Below are 23,494 nucleotides of genomic sequence, written 5' to 3' on the forward strand. Positions count from 1 at the left end.
AAAAGATACCCCTCATTTTGAACCAACATACAGAGAACGTATTTCAGACACTTACTCAAACACTCAAATCACATTGAAAATGGAAACATACACAGACGACACGCACTCTTACGCAAAACACCCACACCCAGTCAATCAATATTCCGACAAGTACAACAAATGCATACATTAACATTCCATCAATGTGAATCATGAGAAGCATCTGGCCGACAACGCATCTATAAGCATCTGTTCTGTTATAGTAAGCGCCCCGTTTTGGAGTGACAGGTGAGGGGAGAACACTAAGTAAACCACTCCCATGGTCTATCCACTAACAGATAGGCAGGCATTAGGAGAATACAGATGAAGGATCTTCATTTGACCTGTATTGTCACGGCAAAATAATCCCGCAGCAACAGGTTTTGAACGTTTAGTCCATAGTGTTGGTTGATCCGTGGTTAGGCCATTAACTGGCCAAAAGTAGTGCACGTGAAAAGTGCAATACTGTTAATATAACGGTGTGTTCGTGTGGGTTTTCAGTAAATGTATGTAAATCACGAAGCTCATTTGCATTTCCTGCAGGACAATTCTCAGCAACAAAAAGTGATCGCATTAAGATCCTACACCCGTAGGGTGCTAGCGTGTATTCGGTGTCCGCTCTCTGTATTTCCAGCACGCCTTCTCCTCTGTATTCCATGTAGCACTTTTAGTGCACTGAGAGCAGTAGCATTGAGGCTTGAAGAGCTCTCCTCCACTAAGGTACGTTACGTTACATAAAGCCACACCTCCACGACCAGGCAGTGGACTCAGTTCACCCCATTACAAATTCACTACATCTAAAAATACACTTAAGAACTTTTCCAAATGGTGCTCATCACTAGAGGTGCAGTGCTGGGGGAAGTGTACTGCGTATCGCCATTCATCTCTCTCTTTCTGAATGACATGAACTTTCACGTAATCTATAGAGAGTGTTTTTTGCTATTGGAGGACAAAGCGTGCCTCTGCCTCCACAGTCTCCTGTATCTACGGGATCAAAGCTGTGTTGACAGCTCTGAGATAGCGAGGGATAGCGAGGCGGGCTGATGACAGGCTGTCAGGCTGTCAGTCAAAGCAGCCGTCCAGAGTGGGCATGAAAACACATCAGGGAGCATTAACATTCACCAGAAGTGTGAGTGATAGGGACCGTGACACGCCTGCACCTGCTTACTGGCAGCCCGTGTTTACCCAATCAGCTCTGACTGCATACTGGCAGCCCGTGTTTACCCAATCAGCTCTGACTGCATGCTGACAGCCCGTGTTTACCCAATCAGCTCTGACTGCTTACTGGCAGCCCGTGTTTACCCAATCAGCTCTGACTGCATGCTGACAGCCCGTGTTTACCCAATCAGCTCTGACTGCATACTGACAGCCCGTGTTTACCCAATCAGTTCTGACTGCATATTGACAGCCAGTGTTTACCCAATCAGTTCTGAAGACAGAGACAAATGGAAGCCCTGCTTGCATTTGGGGGTGGAACTAACATTTCCCTTCCTACAATTCCTCCCTATAATTTCTAATTTTCCATAATTTATGATTTGATCATTTTGGAACACAATATCCCTGGGGACAACTGCAACACGGAAATCTTCTTCCTGGGGCATAAGTGAAAACCTTGACAAAAATGAGGAAACGGTCAAATCCTGTCACCTCCCACTCTCTCTAGCATACGCTGACATGAGAGCAGACTGAGGAACATGGAGAGACAACAGAGAGGAAGAGGAGGAGGAGGACGAGGCAGAACAGAAGGTAAAGGTCAATTAAAGGTCAGCACCAACTCACCGACTTCTGTTTCTGTTTAGCCGGACCACCTACAGTACCATTCCGCACACAACCCCCACGAGAAGACAGAGCAAAAGGGACAAAAAAAAAGAGACAAAAAGCACAAAAGACAGAGGACGTGTTGTTATTGACAGGTGACGGTTAGTTGGGAATTGGGAGTGGAGCTGTTCAATAGGACAGCGGAGGCCACACCCACTGTAGTCTGATCGATAATGACATTTATTGTTTAGAGTCGCACCGTCGGCAAATATTCATACATCGCTTTTGCATCGGCGAATGTATGAACGTGGTCAGGTTTCGTCTTTAGCTCAGCTCAACCCCTCCCCCAGTTGACCAGCGCAGAAACACAGAGACCAGAGACTGAGGGGCCAATCGGGATTAAGGAGTCAGGCAGGCGCTGGCTAGCGGCGGGAACGGTGGGTCAGTTTAGTGCAGTATGTCGGAGACGGTAAGGGGAAGAGGGGCTAGTAAGGACAGACAGAGGTTATTAAAGCCTAGGACTGGGCCATAGCTTCGTGCAGTAGGGGGGGGTTTGGTTGAAGGGAGGTGGGGAGGGGAAGCAGCCGTGGTGCCTGGGTCCCCTGGAGGGCTTTACCTTCTTAAAGAAGGGCAGGCGGTGGATTTGGCCCTGGGGGGAGGTGACGCTGCCTGCGCTGCCCTTGGGGGAGCGAGGGTCACCCTGGGGCTCAGGGGGCTCCTCGGCATCCAGGTCCAGGGGGTCAAGGTCAAAAGCCATCGTGGACATGTCCACATGAGCTGAGGGGTGGGGCGGGGTAGAGAGAGAGAGAGAGAGAGAGAGAGAGAGAGAGAATATCGAGCAATAGTGAAAAGAGGAAGAAAAAGTGGAGATGTATACAGAGAAATGAGGAAAGAGGAAAAGAAGGGAGGACAAGAAAGGCAATCAAAAGCAGAGAGAAGGCCAGACACAGATCTGAGATCGAGAAATGGGAGAAATGACAGAGTTCTGAACCAGAAATAACAGTGCTGAAATAAAAGTCAATAGGTGACTAAGTAAAGAATAAATGCTTTTGGTCACGACGAAGTCAGTGCATGAGCAGGTCAGAAAAACAGTGATCGCAAACAGAACAGTGAGTAAGAGAGCGATGCGGAGAGAAAGGAGGTGGAAGAGCGAGCTATTCACTGCTGAAGAAGAAGGTGGCGGAGACGAGAAAAAGAGAGAGAGAGAGAGAGAGAGAGCAGAGAGAGCAGAGAAGAAGAGGTGCTAGGAGGTGGAGGCAGAAAAGGGGGTGTAGCTGCCCTGAGGAGGGTTTGCTGTGTGCTGGGACTGGTTAAGGTGGTGAGGGCTCTGTGTTTTGGATGTGGGTAGGGGTGTTTTAAGCTGGCACAGCCAGGCAGGAAGAGGGGTTTGGTATATCAGTTCAGGTATAACAAATAGGCTTGATAAAGAGAACCATAATCTATAACTGTCGTGTATTAACGTAACACATTCATCAACGGAGAAACAATGTGTCTGATCTCGTCCGCCTGTCTTCAATTCAATTATTCAATTCAATGAATTCACTCCCAGTCGGCTCTTATCTAATAAAAACATATATATATTTCTGTCAATCTTTCCTTCGGTCTCTATGCCAGTCTATTTATTTCCCTCAGTGAGCCGTACTGTCTATCCAGCAGCGTGACTGAACTGAACTATCCCGTTGCTGCCCGGTGCCAACACTTTAAGGTATGGGCTGCGGCTCAAATTGGGCATCAAAGGGCATTACCTTTGACCAGGGCCCATAAGGCTTTGGTCAAAACTAGCACACTATGCAGGGAATAAGGTGCCATTTGGGACACGGGCCTGGTCTGGCCAAGCGTAGTGATCGGATTTGACGAGAGGAGCGCTTATATCCTCAGCTGTGTTTCAGGCTGGTCCTGTTAGCCATGCTAATGACAAACCTGCTATAGGACCCCTCTCTTTCTCTCCGTCTGACTCTCACTCCAGCAGCAGCAGCAGCAGCACACCCACCCAGACGCTCCCCTCCACACTGCAGATATCTCATTCGTCATGGATCACTAACTATCCAACTCAAATCTGCACGGAATATTAGCGACAGGCCGCGGCAGAGGGCTATATCTATAGCTATTGTGTGTGTCTCTTCTAGCCAGCCGAGCTGTGAAGATGACCCCCTACCCCTGACCTTACCTGTGCCAGGAGGGGTGGGCCTGCGTGTTCCCGTGGCAACGTCCAGGCTGGAGCTGCCACCAGATTTGCTGTAAGAGGGAGGAGGAGAGAACAATGAGTGGATGGTTACTGGTAGGTGAAAATTGAAGTGTATTGAAAAAAAAATGTCATTGAAAATAAATGGAACTTTTCCCATTTTTAATTGTGAAGTAGTGACTCTTGTGAAGTGGTGATTGGGTGATCATTGTGCTGTATTATGTTGCATGCATTGTGGAAGCTAATTGGATAACGGGGTTGGCTCAATTCAAATTGAAGGCAGTCAATTTAGAAAGTAAACAAAAATTCAAATTCAAGGGCGTTTATTTTCAATGACTTCTCAATAAACTGAAAAGTAGACGCTACTTATTTCAAAAGTTAAAAAAAATTATAATAATTCAATTCAAATGACTATCTGAATTAACTGCCTTCAATTCGAATTGAGCCCAACCCTGTTGGATAACAGCTCTGACATGACGGTAACTGATCTACGTTGCTGTAAAGTGACTGGGTGATGGGTGCCAGAGGACGTGGGTGTGGGCAGCAGCCAGTACCTGGAGCTGAGGCGGTTCTGTCTCATCTTCTGCTCCTGCAGTAGCCTGGTGTTCTCCAGTTTGACTGGGCTGGGGATGAACCCCACCTCACAGCCCTCCTTCACCAGACGCCCAATCCACCAGTCATTATTGTACTTCTGCACAGAGCACAAGGACAGACAGACAGACACGTAAATGCTACCCAATAATACACACACCAGTCTTCTCCTCCCTCGCTCACAGAGCCCCTGCTGTGTGTTGCCAAGGCAACCGCCGCCGCCATCGTAGCTTGCTTATCGACACATCAATCAGATATAAATATAGAACCGGATGTTTATATTATAACAAAATGCCACTTCACCATATCCCCACTGTCTTTCGTAAAGCTCCAGGGGACGGGGACTAAATCATCTTCAGAAATGATCTAACAATAAGAAATAAGAAGGCCCAGTGTTGTTTACGCAGCTCCGGTACCTCCTTGATGTGTAGGAAGTCTTTGGCTTCAAAGGAGATGGCCATGCCCTGCACTGGGACGTCGTCGTTGGGCCCAGAGTTGTAGCCCACATTCGTCCGCACAGCAAAGGCCACTGGTTTGGTCTGGAGGGGTTGAAGCAAGAAAGAGAATGCCGAAACAAAGAATGAGAACGGAGGATAAGAATGATGGAATGACATGAGGGCGATAGAGCGGACAAGTCTATAATGTCACAAAGACTGTTATTGAATGCTAATTGACTAGAAAGACATTCTATAATATGTGTTAACCGTGTGCCTAAAACATCGAGGGGACACTGTTAGCGAGATTAGTTAGGTGTATAGTTAGGATCAGGGTGAATGGTTAAAGACCGTGCTGTTCTGTATGGCTGTATGGGGTACTGTATAACAGAAGGACAGGGCCACAGGGAAGGGCCATGGTGACCTCTGACCTTAGCTTTCTCGAGGGTGGCCAAGGCCTGTAGGTCTGCCTCCTTCCTCAGTGCCTCTGGGTCCTCCTCCAGGGACACATCTGAGTCCGACGGCCGGCTGGTGTAGGAGTCGGCAGAGCCCTGCAACACACACACACACACACACACACACACACACACACACACACACACACACACACAGGGACAGAGTAAGGAAGTGAGAGTGAGTGAGTGTGTGTTTATGTGTGGGAGAGAGAAAGAAAGAGGGCAGAGAGAGAGGAGGTATAGAGAGAAGGAAAGAAGGAGAATGTGGGAGATGGTGGTATGGACATTTTTTCTAGCGTGCTGTATGTTTGTTCAAGCGTGTGTGTGTATGTTTGTTCGAGCAGGGGTGTGTGTGTGTGTGTGTGTGTGTGTGTGTGTGTACACAAGCGTATTCTATGGCATGACCACACGTCCTTGAATAAAAACCCCTGTGCCTGTAAAGGCAATAAAGACAGCAATAGTACGACTGGAACCACACACACACACACACACACACACACACACACACACACACACACCTCCCCATAACAACACCAACGACAGACAGGGGGGAGAGAAATTAGTGGAATGTAGAGGTGTGTGTGGAATAACACAATCAAGGCCTTGTGCCCAACGTGATAATCTGGGATCTCTCTCCCTCTCTGCTTTATGTCTCCTTCACTCTGTGCCTCTGTCTCTTCTCTCAATATATTATTTTCCACTGCCTGTCTTTTCACATCTCCTTATGCGTTGCTCCATCTCTGTTTAGACCATAATATGTACTGTGGTGTGTTCTGTCCATCTCTGTTTAGACCATAATATGTACTGTGGTGTGTTCTGTCCATCTCTGTTTAGACCATAATATGTACTGTGGTGTGTTCTGTCCATCTCTGTTTAGACCATAATATGTACTGTGGTGTGTTCTGTCCATCTCTGTTTAGACCATAATATGTACTGTAGTGTGTTCTGTCCATCTCTGTTTAGACCATAATATGTACTGTAGTGTGTTCTGTCCATCTCTGTTTAGATCATAATATGTACTGTGGTGTGTTCTGTCCATCTCTGTTTAGACCATAATATGTACTGTGGTGTGTTCTGTCCATCTCTGTTTAGACCATAATATGTACTGTAGTGTGTTATGTCCATCTCTGTTTAGACCATAATATGTACTGTGGTGTGTTCTGTCCATCTCTGTTTAGATCATAATATGTACTGTAGTGTGTTCTGTCCATCTCTGTTTAGATCATAATATGTACTGTAGTGTGTTATGTCCATCTCTGTTTAGATCATAATATGTACTGTAGTGTGTTCTGTCCATCTCTGTTTAGATCATAATATGTACTGTAGTGTGTTCTGTCCATCTCTGTTTAGACCATAATATGTACTGTAGTGTGTTCTGTCCATCTCTGTTTAGACCATAATATGTACTGTGGTGTGTTCTGTCCATCTCTGTTTAGACCATAATATGTACTGTAGTGTGTTCTGTCCATCTCTGTTTAGACCATAATATGTACTTTAGTGTGTTCTGTCCATCTCTGTTTAGACCATAGTATGTACTGTAGTGAGTTCTATACTACTGACTGGTGCCTACCTCATTCTGAATGGCTCGAGGGCAAATATCCCAATCACCTATAATTGTCATCAGGTCCACCTCTCTGTGGTATTTCTTTTGTTTCACCCTTTATTTATAACCTGGAGGCACAAAGGGAACCTGCCTGCCTGGCTGCCTGACTGGCTGCCTGAACTCAAGCCTACTCCTCAAATACACACACATTACTGTCTGGCACAGAACACTTGGCTGGTGTAATATGGGTGTGAAGTGGATGCATCAAAACACATATGCAAACCTGAATCACATCTGATCAGGCGCTTTGATGTGTTTAACACCCAGTGCCAACAGATTCACTGAGTGTGGGCGTGTCAGAGAGAGAGGGGGAGATAGAGAGAGAGATAGAAAAGAGAGATAAAACGGCCTAAGGCCCGGATTTAATATTAGCACTGATATATCACTCATGAAGTGGCTATGGTTTTGTCCACTTCCACCACCAGTGATCAATGGTAACCTGAGCCTCTCCGGCTGACCCTAATCCACCCATCCACACAATAAAAACCCTGGCCTGGCCTCCTCTCCTGGGGGGCTCTGCTCAGAGCGGAGCGTTCCCTGCCTGGCATACTGTACACCACAGCCCAGCACTGGTAGTACAGCCTGGCTCACTTGTAAAGTGTTTGAGTGCTCTCTTTATGTAACTATCCCACTTGTTCGGTTTTTCCAGGTGTCAGACTCTCTCTCGCTTTTTTGCCGCATACACCCGTGGGAGGTGCAGACAAGAATGTGGACAGCTGAATGTGCGAGGCAGAATGAGTGAGTCATTAGGTGTGGGGTTTTAAAATAGAGGTGAGAATGTGGTGAGAATTGACATCCACCATATGTAATGACTTGAAATAATTCCCCGGTGAGAAAATGGGGAGTTCAAACACGTAGGTATTTGGTAATTAGCACATAAGTATGTGCTTAAGCAAAAGTGCTTTTTAAAAAAATGGTGCGATCTCAAAATCAGAAAACTTCCCGACTCCCTATTGGTCTCTCGGTCTCTGCCTGTTATAACAGCAACTGCAGGTACTGTTGCTACGTGTAGAGCCGTGTGAAAGAGAAGAAGAAATGAAAAGAAGGGTTGAGTCCCAGAATGCCCCAGAAGGTAGCACGGGTCAGGGGTCGGAGGTGAAGGTTCAGCGGCTTCAGCCCCCATCTCTACTCCAGAGCAAATAGAGACCAGACCGGACTTGAAGGACTAAATATACACAAGGGCAACCTGTCACAGACAGACAGAAATACTGTATGTGAATGAGAGCTAGGCACTTTGATATTTATTGTGCCACTTTATATGGTTTGAATTAATAACAAACAGAAAGTTGATACTTGTGCTGCCACCTTTCCCATCAAAATCCATCGGTGGCTTAGCAATGCCACGCCCGGTAACAAAGGCAACAGGTAGCCACTTCCAGGGGAGCCACCCCTGACCATCCCTACTTCCTGTTTCATTAACACAACACACCCACCCTTGCCCGGCTCCCCGACACAGACAGACATGCAGTGTTTAATCATGATGATAATAGCCGCTGCCACTTACCGGCTCTGAGTCATCCTCTAACCCATACAGGTGCATCCTAACATGGAGAGCTGATTATTACAGAAAGGTTCATTAAGATAGATGGGAAACCAAGAGGACTGTGTCTGTCTAAGAGAGAGAATAAAGAGGAGAGAATAGCTTACTGCCTAGTCAGAATAACTCTCACAGAACAGCAACTCCCTGACTGCTGCAACAGGTCCGTGATGCAGTGAAGCGAGAGGGAGCAAGAGGGATGTGTGTGTGTGTGTGTGTGTGTGTGTGTGTGTTTGTGTGAGTGTGTGTGTGTGTGTCTGTGTCTGTGTGTGTGTGTGTGTGTGTCTGTGTGTGTGTGTGTGTGTGCGCGCGCGCGGAGTGCGTGTGTTTACAGTATGTGTGACTCACACACTCAACCTGATCACACCACATGACAAACCCGCAGAATAGAAAAAAGACAAAGACGGGAGTGAAATCCATGGAGAGAAAAAGAGAGGGAGACACAATTAGGGACTTAATCAATCCTTTACTAAACAAGTACAGTCTGGTGGGGAGGGGAGTGTGAGGCAGGAACCAGGGTGATGTACCGATCAACAGGCAGTAGGGATGCCTCTAATTACTCTTACCCTCCCCCTTATTATTTCTCTCCTACAGCCCTCTCTCTCCTAAGCCTCTCTTTTCCTCTCTCTCTCCCATCGCCTCTCTACATACTCATTTAATGCATACTGTCCTTCCCTCTCTTCCACTCCCTCCCTATGTCAATGGATTCTGTCACTCATTTAGTTGTTTGCTTCACTTCATAGCTCCTGTTCAAAATAGCTAAAGACCACCTGATCCCATAGCTGCTCTCCCATTGGCCAGGCCAGAGATCCCAGTAGTGTCATAGTAACCAGCCCAGCTGCTTAGTTCAGAGAGAGAGAGAGAGAGAGAGAGAGAGAGAGAGAGAGAGAGAGATAAACATGGTGAGGATGAGAGACACCATCAGAATAGCACCGCTCACTTTAGAAATGGTGAAGGCAGGAGAAATGGCTAGATTAACATGCTCTCAGAAACATACTCAACAGGTGACTAATGGCTACAGCTGAGCTTATTTTATAAACATCCTGCTTCAAAGCTTTGCCTGGAGAGCTGGGCTTATAGACAGACAGTTGAAGTCAGAATTTTACAATCACTTTGGCAAAATACATTTAAACTCAGTTTTTCACAATTTCTGAAATTTAATCCTAGCAAAAATTCCCTGTCAGTTAGGATCCCCACTTTATTTGAAGAAAGTGAAATGTCAGAATAATAGTAGAGATAATGATTTATTTCAGCTTCTATTTCTTTCATCACATTCCCTGTGGATCAGAAGTTTACTGCCTTGCTCAAGGGAAGAATGGCAGATTTTTCCACCTTGCTGGCTCGGGGATTCAAACAATAATCACAACACTCTAACCGCTAGGCTACCTGCCACCACAGAGGAGGGGAGGAGAAGCAATTGAGGAGTCGAGATGGAGGAGAGAAGGAGGAGGATGAGGAGGAGAAAAGGAGGATGAGAATATGGGTAATCACTTCAAAGCTGAGACATGCCAGGTTTCACAAACCAGATTTCCTTGGCAAATATTCCCCTATATCTCTCCTTATCCATGAAAAACATTTTACAGTAATAAATGCTTTCAGTTGAACCCCAGTAAGGTTACTCTACCCCAAAATCCAAAAGGTGCAGCAAATACATAAATTGATCAGATAACAATGGAACAACGATAAATAATCAAGTTGCACAGCTGTCAGGTTGGAATTATGTAACTGTAAGTCCTCTGGAGTTTGGTCCAGTAGAGTTAGTAGGCAGAGCTCGTAGGTAGAGTAAGTAGGTAGAGTAAGTAGGTAGAGTTAGTAGGTAGAGTTAGTAGGTAGAGTTAGTAGACAGAGCTAGTAGACAGAGTTAGTAGGCAGAGCTAGTAGGCAGAGTTAGTAGACAGAGCTAGTAGACAGAGTTAGTAGGCAGAGCTCGTAGGTAGAGTAAGTAGGTAGAGTTAGTAGGCAGAGTAAGTAGGTAGAGTTAGTAGGTAGAGTTAGTAGGTAGAGTTAGTAGACAGAGCTCGTAGGTAGAGTTAGTAGGTAGAGTAAGTAGGCAGAGCTAGTAGGCAGAGTTAGTAGGTAGAGTTAGTAGACAGAGCTAGTAGACAGAGTTAGTAGGCAGAGCTAGTAGGCAGAGTTAGTAGACGGAGCTAGTAGACAGAGTTAGTAGGCAGAGCTCGTAGGTAGAGTAAGTAGGTAGAGTTAGTAGGCAGAGTAAGTAGGTAGAGTTAGTAGGCAGAGCTCGTAGGTAGAGTAAGTAGGTAGAGTTAGTAGGCAGAGCTCGTAGGTAGATTTAGTAGGCAGAGCTCGTAGGTAGAGTTAGTGAGCAGAGCTAGTAGGCAGAGCTCGTAGGTAAAGTTAGTAGGCAGAGTTAGTAGGCAGAGTTAGTAGGCAGAGTTAGTAGGCAGAGCTAGTAGGCAGAGCTAGTAGGCAGAGTTAGTAGACAGCGCTAGTAGACAGAGTTAGTAGACAGAGTTAGTAGGCAGAGCTAGTAGGCAGAGTTAGTAGACAGAGGTAGTAGACAGAGTTAGTAGGCAGAGTTAGTAGGCAGAGCTAGTAGGTAGAGCTAGTAGGCAGAGATAGTAAGCAGAGCTAGTAGGTAGAGTTAGTGTGCAGAGTTAGTGTGCAGAGTTAGTGGGCAGAGTTAGTGGGCAGAGTTAGTGGGCAGAGCTAGTAGGCAGAGCTAGTAGAGCTAGTAGGCAGAGTTAGTAGGCAGAGCTAGTCGGCAGAGCTAGTCGGCAGAGCTAGTAGGCAGAGTTAGTAGGCAGAGCTAGTAGACAGAGTTAGTAGGCTGAGTTAGTAGGCAGAGCTAGTAGGCAGAGCTAGTAGGCAGAGTTAGTAGGCAGAGTTAGTGGGCAGAGTTAGTGGGCAGAGTTAGTAGGCAGAGCTAGTAGACAGAGTTAGTAGGCAGAGCTAATAGGCAGAGCTAGTGGCCAGAGCTAGTGGGCAGAGCTAATAGGCAGAGCTAGTGGGCAGAGCTAGTGGGCAGAGCTAGTGGGCAGAGCTAATAGGCAAAGCTAGTAGGCAGAGCTAGTGGGCAGAGCTTGGCAGAGCTAGTAGGCAGGGCTTGGCAGAGCTGGGCAGAGTTAGTAGGCAGAGCTAGTAGGCAGAGCTAGTGGGCAGAGCTAGTGGGCAGAGCTTGGCAGAGCTAGTAGGCAGGGCTGGGCAGAGTTATTCGGCAGGGCTTGGCAGAGCTGGGCAGAATTAGTAGGCAGAGCTAGTAGGCAGAGCTAGTGGGCAGAGTTAGTGGGCTGAGCTGGGCAGAGCTAGTAGACAGAGCTAGTAGGCAGAGTTAGTAGACAGAGCTAGTAGGCAGAGCTGGGCAGAGTTAGTAGGCAGGGCTGGGCAGAGTTAGTAGGCAGGGCTGAGCAGAGCTAGTAGGCAGGGCTGGGCAGAGCTAGTAGGCAGGGCTGGGCAGAGCTAGTAGGCAGGGCTGGGCAGAGCTAGTAGGCAGGGCTGGGCAGAGCTAGTAGGCAGGGCTGGGCAGAGCTAGTAGGCAGGGCTGGGCAGAGCTAGTAGGCAGGGCTGGGCAGAGCTAGTAGGCAGGGCTAGTCAGCTGACATCACTGAGACATGGAGGTATGAGAGGTGAGAGGCTGTAATTTTCACCAAGCAGCCCTGACTGCCTTTCTTCTCCTGCTCTCTTCCATCTGCAAAGTGGCTTCCTTCCACTGGGGTGAATTCACACCTGCTTAGCTCTGATATCGAACAAATTGGGGGAGAGAAGGGGGGGGGGGGGGGGGGGGGGGGAGTGAGGAAAGGGAGAGAGAGAGAAAGAGGGAGAAGAAAAAGGAAAGAGTGGGAGTGTGAAAGACAAGAGCGTTGAATAATGAGGGGAGAAAAGCGTTGCCTTGAGGGGATAAATTATGTTAATGATGTTGCCTCTTCTGATGAAATGAAGGCCTAACCAACTGTTCCAGTACACGATGGCACAACGGAGGAGGGAGAATGGTACAATACTGTTATGGAGATGTGTACATTGCGTCTACAGGCTACAGCTTAAGTTACAGATGCATGATATTTGCACGTCTGTAACTTTCTCACTCCTAATTATTTACGATGAATTCCGGATTCTCCGTAATCAAGGTAGCATCCACATTAATGTAGAAGATTTTCGAAACATATTCTATTCTTATTTACAATAAAAGTGACAATACTTAATTTACCATTCGTTTCTATCGGGCACAAAGTAATCTGAAACAACCAAAACAATCAGGAAACGCATCTAACAAATTTGTAGAGTCACAAGCTTGATGTAATCATTTCATGCTAGGAACATGGGACCAAATACTTCAACTTGACTACTTTAATAGACATAAATTCATTTGTTCCAATACTTTTGGTCCCCTGAAACGCGAGGACTATGTACAAAAAGTGCTGTGATATCTCAACGGGTCACCCGACGATATTGATGAAAATACAAGTCAAATTAAAGCTGACAGTCAGCACTTTAACCTCATTGTATCATATCAAATCCCAAGTGCTGGAGTACAGAGACAAAATAACTGTCCCAATACTTTCGGAGCTCACTGTATCCTGTACGGGTGGATGAACAGTATAAGCATCTATCTAGTGTCCTCCTTTGTGACTGTCGGAGGAAGTATAACACGTGCTGTGAAGTCATATGCCTTTTGCCTTGATGATGGTATTAAGATCTACGGATAAAAACAGACTAAGATTCAAAGTCAGAAGGCGGTGTGTGTGGGACAGAGTGAAATAAGATTGAAAAGATAGCAAGAAAAGATACCGAAGGGAAATACAATAACGGACCAAACTACTGATTGATTATCACATTCTAATCCTGACAAGATCACACTCTCTCGCTACTCCCCTAGGCTGTATTTCTGCCTATCTCCTCCTTCCCTCCCTCTCTACTCCCTCCTGCCCTCCCTCCTGCCCTCTGTGTGATCGGAGCAAACAGTCTGCCCAGCTGTAATCACAGTCAGAGACAGGGCAAACACACTCAGACAGACAGCAGAGAGGGCGACGGACAGAATCCATGATCATGCCCAGGCTCAATCCCTATTCTACAGGGCTTTCACGTCCCACAACTGCAGCACTGGCATAAACAGTAGTCAGCGGTGAAACTGGAGACCAACAAGCAACGGATTAAAAAGCAACAGGTATTGAGAAGCAGGGAGCCAGGTTTGAAGCTAGCAGTGGACTAAAGAGAGGAGCGTTAGACATGTCTCGCGGTGGCCAGTGGCGCGTCCCAATGTCTAAACGGCCATGTGCCTTGGCACACGATGCGTGCCCGTTGGCATGACAACGGGCCGGACGACAGACATCCGTGTCTTCGTAGCCTGCTATCTAAAAAAAGGCCCTGCAGTGCTGAGAGAGACAACAACAGAAAACGTGAGTCATGTACAGACCTCACCGGAAATACACAGAGGTGTGACTCAGCTCAAAGTGGGCACTAATTAAGTAATATCAACAATAACTTTTGAAAACGGACAAGCTAATGGCAGATAGACTTGCCTTGTACAACTAATTATACCGTTGAGACATACAGCATTTAAAAAGGTACTTTGAAACCAAAACAACAACTAAAACAATGACAATACGCATAGGAAGTGTAACATTAAAAAAGCACTAAAACGTCAGAAAATATCCTCCTAGACATCCACCTATCAAGAAATCAGCTACATAAATATAGCACTCTGTCTGAAATTTGTGGAGGTCAAAAACCATTACATTCACGTGTTAGGAAACACTGACGTTACGGACTATGTGATCGGCATCTCTGGGGATCCAGGTTGGGACCAGCCTGGATCCCCAGAGATGCCGATCACATGTTTCACAATAGAGGGGGCCTCATAAAATGGCTGTTGGGGCTAGGGTCTGGGTCAGTGAGGCTGGCGGGTCCCTCAGCAGGCAGGCAGTCTACCAGGGGGACTGGAAGTCTAATTAAAAACCCAGCTCCTTTCCTGCAGCTGTGGCCCAGCCCAAAATGGAATCACACAACGCAGGCGAAAGAAGAGGATCAAAGAGAGCGAGAATGAGAGAGAATGAGAGACACCAGGAAATGGCGCATCCAAAACTTTTTTCTAAGTTAATGTGTCCTGTCCACCAACCTAAATTTCAATCCTCTCTGACACACTCGCCCACATAGTCTCACAGACACACTCCAACACACACACACTCCTACAGTACGACAAGGCGCCCTTTCCGGACCGGGTGCCAAAACAGACTCACCAAAAGTGTAAAGTGTTTAGCTAGATCTGTCTTACCATGCCGGGCCTGCGATACCTGTCAGTCTGCTCCATACCGCGTTCGCCACGTTCGCCACACCACGGCAAACCAGAGGGGCAAAGCCACAGTCCACACCAACGACCAGCAGTGTGTGTGTGTGTGTGTGCGTGTGTGTGCGAGAGAGAGAGAGAGAGAGAGACCGTGCCGGCAAGTGTGTAAGTCCAAATGTTTGTGTGTGTGTGTCTCTGAAAGAGAGAGAGCCAGAGAGAGAGTACTGTATGTGTGAAAATAGGAGAGTGCGCTCCTAACCCTCCTAACACACACCCCCACCTCCAAGAACCTGAACCTTGTGTATGAGAAAGGGAGAGGGGAGTGAGAGAGCTGGGACTGGTGGGTGGGGGGTGGGGGTCAGGTTGCAGGACTTGTGCTACATTTGCAAACTTGGGGAATTATATTTAGCCCTGGCAGGACAGAAACAGGACCGTGAACGCAATGCAACGAGCCCCAGAAGGAGGCTTGGTATGCAGCCGTCAGTCATTCAATGCCCCCACTGACGTGGGAGAGAGGCTGGGGCAGGGGGAAAAAAACACACACAAAAAACGTTCCTCTATCCTGCTCTCTGTCTCTCTCTATACCCGGAACGGGGACATCAAACAAGGGGATGATATGGGGTCAGAGGGGAGGAAGTGACCAGACTGGGCGGGCGTGAGGAGGGAGGGGTGAACAGTGTATCAGCGGCAGCAACAAGGACTTCCAGTGCACAATAATACGAAAGCACACTTGGAACCAGTCAGCACCCAGGAGGTGAGTGTCCTTTAAAGACAAGGGAAATAAAACGGACACTTTTCAAGGCCACACAGGCTTGTTCTAAAAATCTCTTTGATTAAGCTCAGGCAACAGTTGGCATTCCTGTTCCAGCATCACAAACTGGATACAATACCGACTAGCTTTCTGTTCTAAAGTGTTGCACTTCAATGGATTATTCCAGCTTCTACTATCATGAACATGTCCCTTCTTCTTCAGATCATACTTCCTTATGTGATGATCATACTTCCTTATGTGATGATCATACTTCCTTTTGTGATGATCATACTTCCTTATGTGATGATCATACTTCCTTATGTGATGATCATACTTCCTTATGTGATGATCATACTTCCTTATGTCATGATCATACTTCCTTATGTGATGATCATACTTCCTTATGTGATGATCACACTTCCTTATGTCATGATCATACTTCCTTATGTCATGATCATACTTCCTTATGTGATGATCACACTTCCTTATGTCATGATCATACTTCCTTATGTGATGATCATACTTCCTTATGTGATGATCACACTTCCTTATGTCATGATCATACTTCCTTATGTGATGATCATACTTCCTTATGTCATGATCATACTTCCTTATGTGATGATCATACTTCCTTATGTGATGATCACACTTCCTTATGTCATGATCATACTTCCTTATGTCATGATCATACTTCCTTATGTGATGATCACACTTCCTTATGTCATGATCATACTTCCTTATGTGATGATCATACTTCCTTATGTGATGATCATACTTCCTTATGTCATGATCATACTTCCTTATGTGATGATCATACTTCCTTATGTGATGATCACACTTCCTTATGTCATGATCATACTTCCTTATGTCATGATCATACTTCCTTATGTGATGATCACACTTCCTTATGTCATGATCATACTTCCTTATGTGATGATCATACTTCCTTATGTAATGATCATACTTCCTTATGTAGTGATCAAACTTCCTTATGTGATGATCATACTTCCTTATGTGATGATCATACTTCTTCATCAATCCGAAAGCAGATACTTAGATCAATTCAAGTAGTCAGCAAATAAGTGTTAAAGCCAGCGTTCAAATGGCTCCAGCCTGCTAAACTAAGGGCCCGATTCAATCATATCTGCTTTAGTTCACATCCACATAGCTGATATTTTTACATGTCGGAGGTGGGGGGTGTGTTAGAGATGTCCAACCCACAAATGGCTCCTCGCATTATACTGTACCTAAAGCAGACATTGCCATTGGCTGCACGGAGTCGCAATAAGAGAAATCCCATGCAGACTTGTTTACAAGTCCGAACACTGGAATGTGCGATGTAATCTACACCTTGATTAGGCTGATAGAAATCCTCATTATTTTGTTTCATGATTTTACATTTGAGTGTCATTATTTCTATATGTCCTACATTATTCTTGTTTTCCTATATATCCTTGTTTTTAATTTCTAATGTGAGTGGAATGGATGTGGCTTCGTGACAACGATCATCGATTTGACAGTTCCAACGCAGTTCCACCTCTGACACCGACAAAACATCAGCAGTGGCGTAGCCCCCCCCCCCCCCCCCCCCACCCTCACCACCCCGCAAGGTCCAAGCAATTCTAACGCTAACGTTAGATTCAAATATTGACGTTCAATTATTCAAATATGTCATCCAAATCTCCAAACTTTCTTTTGTTTTATAGCACTATTAAATGCTGCAGGGCTCACTTCTTTAGCATTTTGGCATGTTTTTCTAGATTTAGAACAGAAAATAACGTTTATAAAGCTAACATTATCCCTTAGGTCCATCACAGAAAATACTTTAATTGAATTAAGCATATGATGCAGAACAGTGATTACATTGTTTTTCTTCAGAATCTTAAGGGGTTATAGCCATCTGTGACATAGTTGACAAGTTGACTCAAAACAGACATATTTTTGCCTCTAAAAAGAAAAGTTCGATACAAACATCTGTGAAATGATTCACTTCAAAATCGCCAATAAAAAAAACAACAGCCATTCTATCAGATCTTTCAGCAATCTGACGGAGTTGACGTTAGACAAACATCTGACGGAGTTGATATTTTACGGAGTTGACCAAAATTGCATTTTTCTTCTTCGTTCAAGTGGTATACACAGTAGCAATTCGTTTTCTTTTTCCTCAGTTGCTTTATGACTCTAAAAGCTAATTAAATGTAACATATTTGAACCAAAATTCATATTCCGTTTGAATCTATAAGGATGATGGAGTTGACCGTTTATGGTTGTGACCACGGTGATTGTTTACATCTATCAAAAGTAGAGACCATGCATTGCACTATATATGTAATGAGGACATGAAAAAGTGGTCCTTATGGTATAGCTGGTGCTGCTCATTCCTGATTAATTTAGGATTTTAAACAAATCTAACGCTGTTGACCAAATCTCTTTTTGGAATCACAGTTTAGTCACAAGACATTATTTTTCAATTAATATCCATTATTGCCATTTGTATTTTATTTTTTAAACACTTTTTTGGAGAGTTTGAAATTGGGATCCTTTGCATTTCCAGGCATGGAGCCGACATGGAAATTAATATTATTGAAGGTAGTTTGAAAACTCTAAATATATGTACATTTTAAGCTCAAATAACGCAACAAAATAATTGTTTTAAACTATCACGTTTCCCTGCCGGACAAGGATAGTCCCAACTTTCAAGAATCCCTGAGCAAATTTCCTACTATTCTACACATTTTGCCATGAGACTGAGATAAAGTGTTTTATTTCTCAAGTGAATTTCCTGTAATAACAACAACAAAAAATCGTGTTCATGTCTGTTTTCTTTTTAAGGGGGTGGGGGTGGGGGTGGGGGTGGGGGTGTGGGGCTCGGGCTGTATGCTACATCAGTGTACATCAGCTATGTGGGTGTTTTGCTATTGCTGGTTAACACTTGATCTGATTGAATCTAGGTCTAAGCTAGGAGAGCATTGGGTTGAAGGTGGGGTGGAGGGGAGGGGAGGGGAACGCACAGCTCTGGTGTCTCTCTATTCCACCAGCAGAGGGCAACCTCTGACACTGTGACAGGTGCCTCGCCATGGCGGACCGCAAGGAGTGATTGACTGACTGGTGATGAACAGGCAGCCAGCCAGGCCACAGCATGGGGAGCAGATTGCCAGAGACAGGCAACCAGGCAGCCAGGCAGGCTAGTATTCTCAGAGCCACTCCCAAGTGTCAGCCACTCAGACTACTGTTTGGTTCCCTCTCCTCAAAGAGAAGCAGCCGACTGCCAGGCTGCACTGACAGAAGGACTGACGACATTTCCTCTTCCAATGGAAAGGGAACATACACCCGAGCAGGATTTCTCTCCCACACAGCTGAGGAAAATCAACAAGGGTGAAAAACAATGAGGAATAATGACTAACTGCCACTCAGATGGAGGAAACTGTAACTATCGGTTTATCAAATTCTCCTCACTCAAATGAGAAGAGGTGATTTCAGGGTGTATTATTAAAGATTGGCTTCATCCTGTGAACATTGCGGTCGTCCTGAGCTTGGAGCAGCCTTCTTTTACGTAACACAACCCCCTCTGTTGTGAAACAGCCAATTGACCTGACCCTGGCGCCGTCAAAAATAATATTCTGTGATTCATCGTGACCTAATAGCGTTGGACTGACACAGTAGCTCTAAATGGAATGGCAAAAGAAGGAAACTGAACCCCTGCGAATGAGCCCCCAGGGATGCCAGAGTGATTATGGTCCTTCACTGACTGTGTTGTGTAGGGGGTTAGCTCATCTCATGTCTCTATGGTAGTACAGCTGGAGGCCATTGCCAGACAGTCCACTGTATTGATCACAAAAACCCATCTGAATGTGTGTGTGTGTGTGTGTGTGTGTGTGTGTGTGTGTGTGTGTGTGTGTGTGTGTGTGTGTGTGTGTGTGTGTGTGGGAGAGAGGAGAAAGGAGAGAGAAGAGAAATAGATGGATAGAGAGAGAGAGAGAGAGAGAGAGATGTAGAATTGAATCCTCAAATCATCTTCAGCCAGCCCAGACATTGTACCAGCGATGAACAATTCCAAAGAGGCAAAGAGGGGACAGGAGGTGCATATATTCATCTTGTGTCTTTCACATCCATATTGCCTCTTCTTTCCCAGGTTACAATCACAGCTAGTAATGGTGCTCATTACTACATGCCTGCCACTCCCTGTGTATCTAAAGTACTCTATTCTTGTGTACACACACACACTAATCCATCTAACCATCCTCTCCTTCCTCTCCATCCCACTGCGCCTGCACACAGAGGGGAGATTCAGTGTGCCGGTTGCTATGGAAACCAGGCAGTGTACGAGCTCCACCGCTGGCTGATTGTGTGACAGTGTGCGTGAGACTAAAGCTTAGAAAGAGGGGGGAAACATAGCTAGCTGCATTCATAGACGTAACATAGCCTGCCGATATAGTAAATTATGACATCTAAATGCAGCATTTACCGCAAATTCAGGATGTATACAGGTTGGTATCCATTTGGGAAACACCCACTTTAACGGCCCCTCCTACCGTGCATGTCCGGCTCAGAGCAGACTTACAGAGAGTTAATGAGGAGATGTGCCAGTGAGTAGGGGAGGGAGGGGGAGGGGTGCCACCGAGGATGAAGTTAGCTAACCTTTAGAATCCACAGGAGGGCTACACTCCCTGTGTTCACTGCCAAGAGAGGGGAGTTTTTTTTTGTTTTTTAGAGCGACACCCATAGCGAGCAGGTTAATGTCATCAGACAGGGGCGAAACGTTTCCGGGTCAACTGAGAGAGGTCGAGGAGGAAAAGGGGACGCATGGTGGCATGACACAGGGCCCCTTTAATAAAATGTCATGTCTGCATGATGAGCTGTGATGGAGGTGACACACGTGTGTCACCTTAAACCCCTTCCCCTCTCTCCAGACCCCCGGAAAGGAAGTGCCTCTGTGTGGTACGTTGTGTTCATTTCCTCCATGGGAAAGCTGGAGAATAGCAGGCTTCCATGGGCTCACCCTGACAGTGTTGATCAATGCACCACGGGGAACCGGGAAGGGCGTGCTGGGGAGGGTCTGAGCCCGACATGAGGACCCGGAACCAGGACATGACAATCAGGATTGTGGAGTCCCTACGATACACTCTCTCACCCTCTGTCTTGTTCTTATCCAAGCTGCATAGGTCTGACCAGTCTATTGTTGATTCAGAGTGAAAAACGTTGAGTCCTGGGTAGGTGAGGGCATCCACTGGGAGGACTGCAGAGGCATCAATTGTGATCATGGGAGCAACACAATAGAGATAGGTCAAGGGGGGAAAAAATAAACAAGACAGCTATTGCACAGAGAAGGAAAGGAAAGGGGGAGGAGTAAGAGAATAGCAACGTGTAATGTAAGTACAACTGCAGAGGGCTTTGACGGGCCGCGTGCGAGTGGGTTACTTCCATGAGAAGGCGCTAACAGTGCTGCCGCATAGCGGGCTATTCTCACCTATGAATCTCTTCAATCAGGCTGTACAATACAAGGTACAGTACAGGCAGAGAATAAGGCAAAAAAAAGGGGTCTTACCTGCCGGACAAAGCTGTTGGAGGTGGTGTCAGAGGAGGTGCTTCCATCGGAGCGCTTGAAGCGGCTCTTCCGCTTGGAATACTTTCCCTAGAAGGAAGGAAGATGAGGAGACAAGAAACCAAGTATAGACATTAGGGCAAGCTTCGCAAAGCAAGTCTTAATAAAAAAAGTAGACTTGAACAGAAGTTATGTTCACGAAACATGTTTTCTGTTGAGAGAACATTACGAAGCCGTCCAGCGTTGTTCTCGCGGTAAATTCATCTCAAGACCACAAAATTAAATTGTTTATGATACTGATACTCTATGATCAGGAGAGCTTCAGGAACGTAGAAGACGATGACCAGAACAGATGGAGCGCTGCCAGAGATGGGAGTTAAGAGGAGACAATGTGTCCTGATCCTCTCCCAGCACCAGTGTACTCCACCCTCTTAGCTCGGCTTCATGTTGAACCTCCGTTATTTGTCATTATTCATGTAGGTTGGGACCCTGTAATGTGATTGGCTGATCCCTGGAAAATTGCCTATCCGGCATGGGCATGGCCCTCCATTGCATTAGAGCCCACCCTGGTCACGTCACCATGGATACGCAGTGCCGGCTAATTGCATTTGTTGGCAATCAGGAAGACTGGTGGGCTCTTGTGTGTACAGATGTGTGTGTACAGATGCCTGAGCGGAGGCCACAAGAATAGTAAACAGGAACATACAATACACACACACACACACACTATATGGTTGAATATGTGCAGGGTTCAAAAGTAGACACCCACATGGGGCATATTCCTGCATTCAAAAACATCATCAACCTCTCAGAGCCATGTTCTCGTTCATGTACAAAATCATGCTCACATTGAGCACAAACGGTACAGTTTGTCGCCACACACCTGCTCCCAGCAACCCAAGCCAACCACCTCCACCTTCACCCACACACTCACACGCAGGCAAGCATGCATACACGCACGGCGCCCACAGCTATGACCAACTTTAACAGTCACCCACTTTACTAGAGTTCTAATCAGAATACTCCTCAGTGTGAGCTACGGACCAGCTGTTAGAGAGTTCGAGTCAAGCTCTAGGTCCGGTCCAGCTGTCGTCCAGCTCCCCCTCTCATCATCACTGAGCCGGGGCACCGTAGTCCCCAGAGGTATGGCTCTGCCTGTGCTTTAAACAACCTTTGGGGAGAGTCTGGCTACAGTAAAGGCCAGGGAAATGCCATACCGGGAAAGTAGGGAGGGGAGGTTTCCTGTTGGTAAACAACCTTCAGGGCTAAGTGACTAATTAGAGGGGGGTGTGACGCGAGCGCTGCTCTGTTAGACAGGAACTGTAAACTGGGGAGGGATGGGAGGACAAGCCTGTGGTGTGTCGCCGTCTTCCAGCTTTAACAGAGCACAGTCGAATATTCTCCAGGCAATCGTACAGCAACAGCCGGTGCAGCACGCAGAAGGAACAAACACAATCTATAATCTGAGTTATCGAGGCCAGGATTTATTTGGATCAGTTCAGGATTCTCCGGCGCCTGCTCATATATTTCCATCTCTGTTTGGGTCGGTTGTGGCCATTCAGTGTTGCTGGGGGGGCCTTTCCTCCAGGATGTTACAAATGGCACCATTTTCTCTATAAAGTGCACTGCTTTTGATCAGGACCCACAGGGCTTTAGTCAACATAGGTACACTATGTAGGGAATACGGCGCCATTTGGGATGCATCCTCTAAGCGCGGTCCCCCGGTCGTCACTCCACCGGCGAGTTATAAATATGCCGGCGTAACCCGCCCGCAGGTATGTGTGAACTTTATATCTAATTGATCCGAGTGCCACGCCCAAACCCTTCCCCGCCACAGGACACAAGGAGGGGGGGTCCATCTGTCTCTCAGCACAGCGCCAACACGCAAGGGATCGAAATCTGACAGCTAAAAGAAACAGTCAGAGAGAGTGATGGAGAGATAGGAAGAATGATGGGGAAGGGAGAGAGAGATGGAGAGAGAAAGAGTGGGAGAGTGAGGCGTGCAGGAAGCACACTTGGCATGGCGTGAGGTGTTTGGGTTGTAATACAGCCTGTGTTGTTTTTCTGTGTTGTTTTTCTGTGACGTCCTGGTTTCCGTGGAGAGACAATGATGGAGCTTAGCATGGGCGGGTTTGTTCTGGTCATTCTCCTATTTACTTCTCTTCACTCAATTGTACGTCCAATCGTGCCCATGTAACCAGTGATATCATATTCTGTAACTTCCTGGGTGCCATTTATAGCTACAGAAAAAGTTACATTCTGAACATTTAGAGTTCTAAAAGAACAACAGCCAATATGCTGTTTTTTTGGAGGGCAGAATAGGCGTGGCTATAAGGGAGGGCATTTTAACACATGATATGATACTTATGTGTGATCTTATTCCAT

General features: G+C 46.2%; 1 protein-coding gene across 6 annotated transcripts in view; it reads right to left on the reverse strand.

The window, feature by feature from the left end:
* Positions 1-23,494, reverse strand: part of cacnb1 (calcium channel, voltage-dependent, beta 1 subunit) — a 33,591-nt gene that overhangs the window by 8,676 nt on the left and 1,421 nt on the right. The window contains exons 2-7 of one of the 6 annotated variants that reach the window (XM_021557657.3): positions 21,113-21,199; positions 5,415-5,534; positions 4,966-5,088; positions 4,513-4,649; positions 3,944-4,011; positions 1,798-1,826 (exon numbers count right to left, since the gene is read on the reverse strand). In XM_021557657.3, the coding sequence (XP_021413332.3) occupies positions 1,798-1,826; positions 3,944-4,011; positions 4,513-4,649; positions 4,966-5,088; positions 5,415-5,534; positions 21,113-21,199 (564 nt within the window). Of the gene's footprint in view, positions 1-1,797; positions 1,827-2,392; positions 2,554-3,943; positions 4,012-4,512; positions 4,650-4,965; positions 5,089-5,414; positions 5,535-8,545; positions 8,756-14,804; positions 15,136-21,112; positions 21,200-23,494 lie in introns of those variants that run through there. The other 5 variants (XM_021557651.3, XM_090196305.1, XM_090196303.1 and 2 more) reach the window with 5 other exon arrangements.

Source organism: Oncorhynchus mykiss, chromosome 13, assembly GCF_057628025.1.
Source record: "Oncorhynchus mykiss isolate SJ-2025 chromosome 13, ASM5762802v1, whole genome shotgun sequence".
NCBI lineage: Eukaryota > Metazoa > Chordata > Actinopteri > Salmoniformes > Salmonidae > Oncorhynchus > Oncorhynchus mykiss.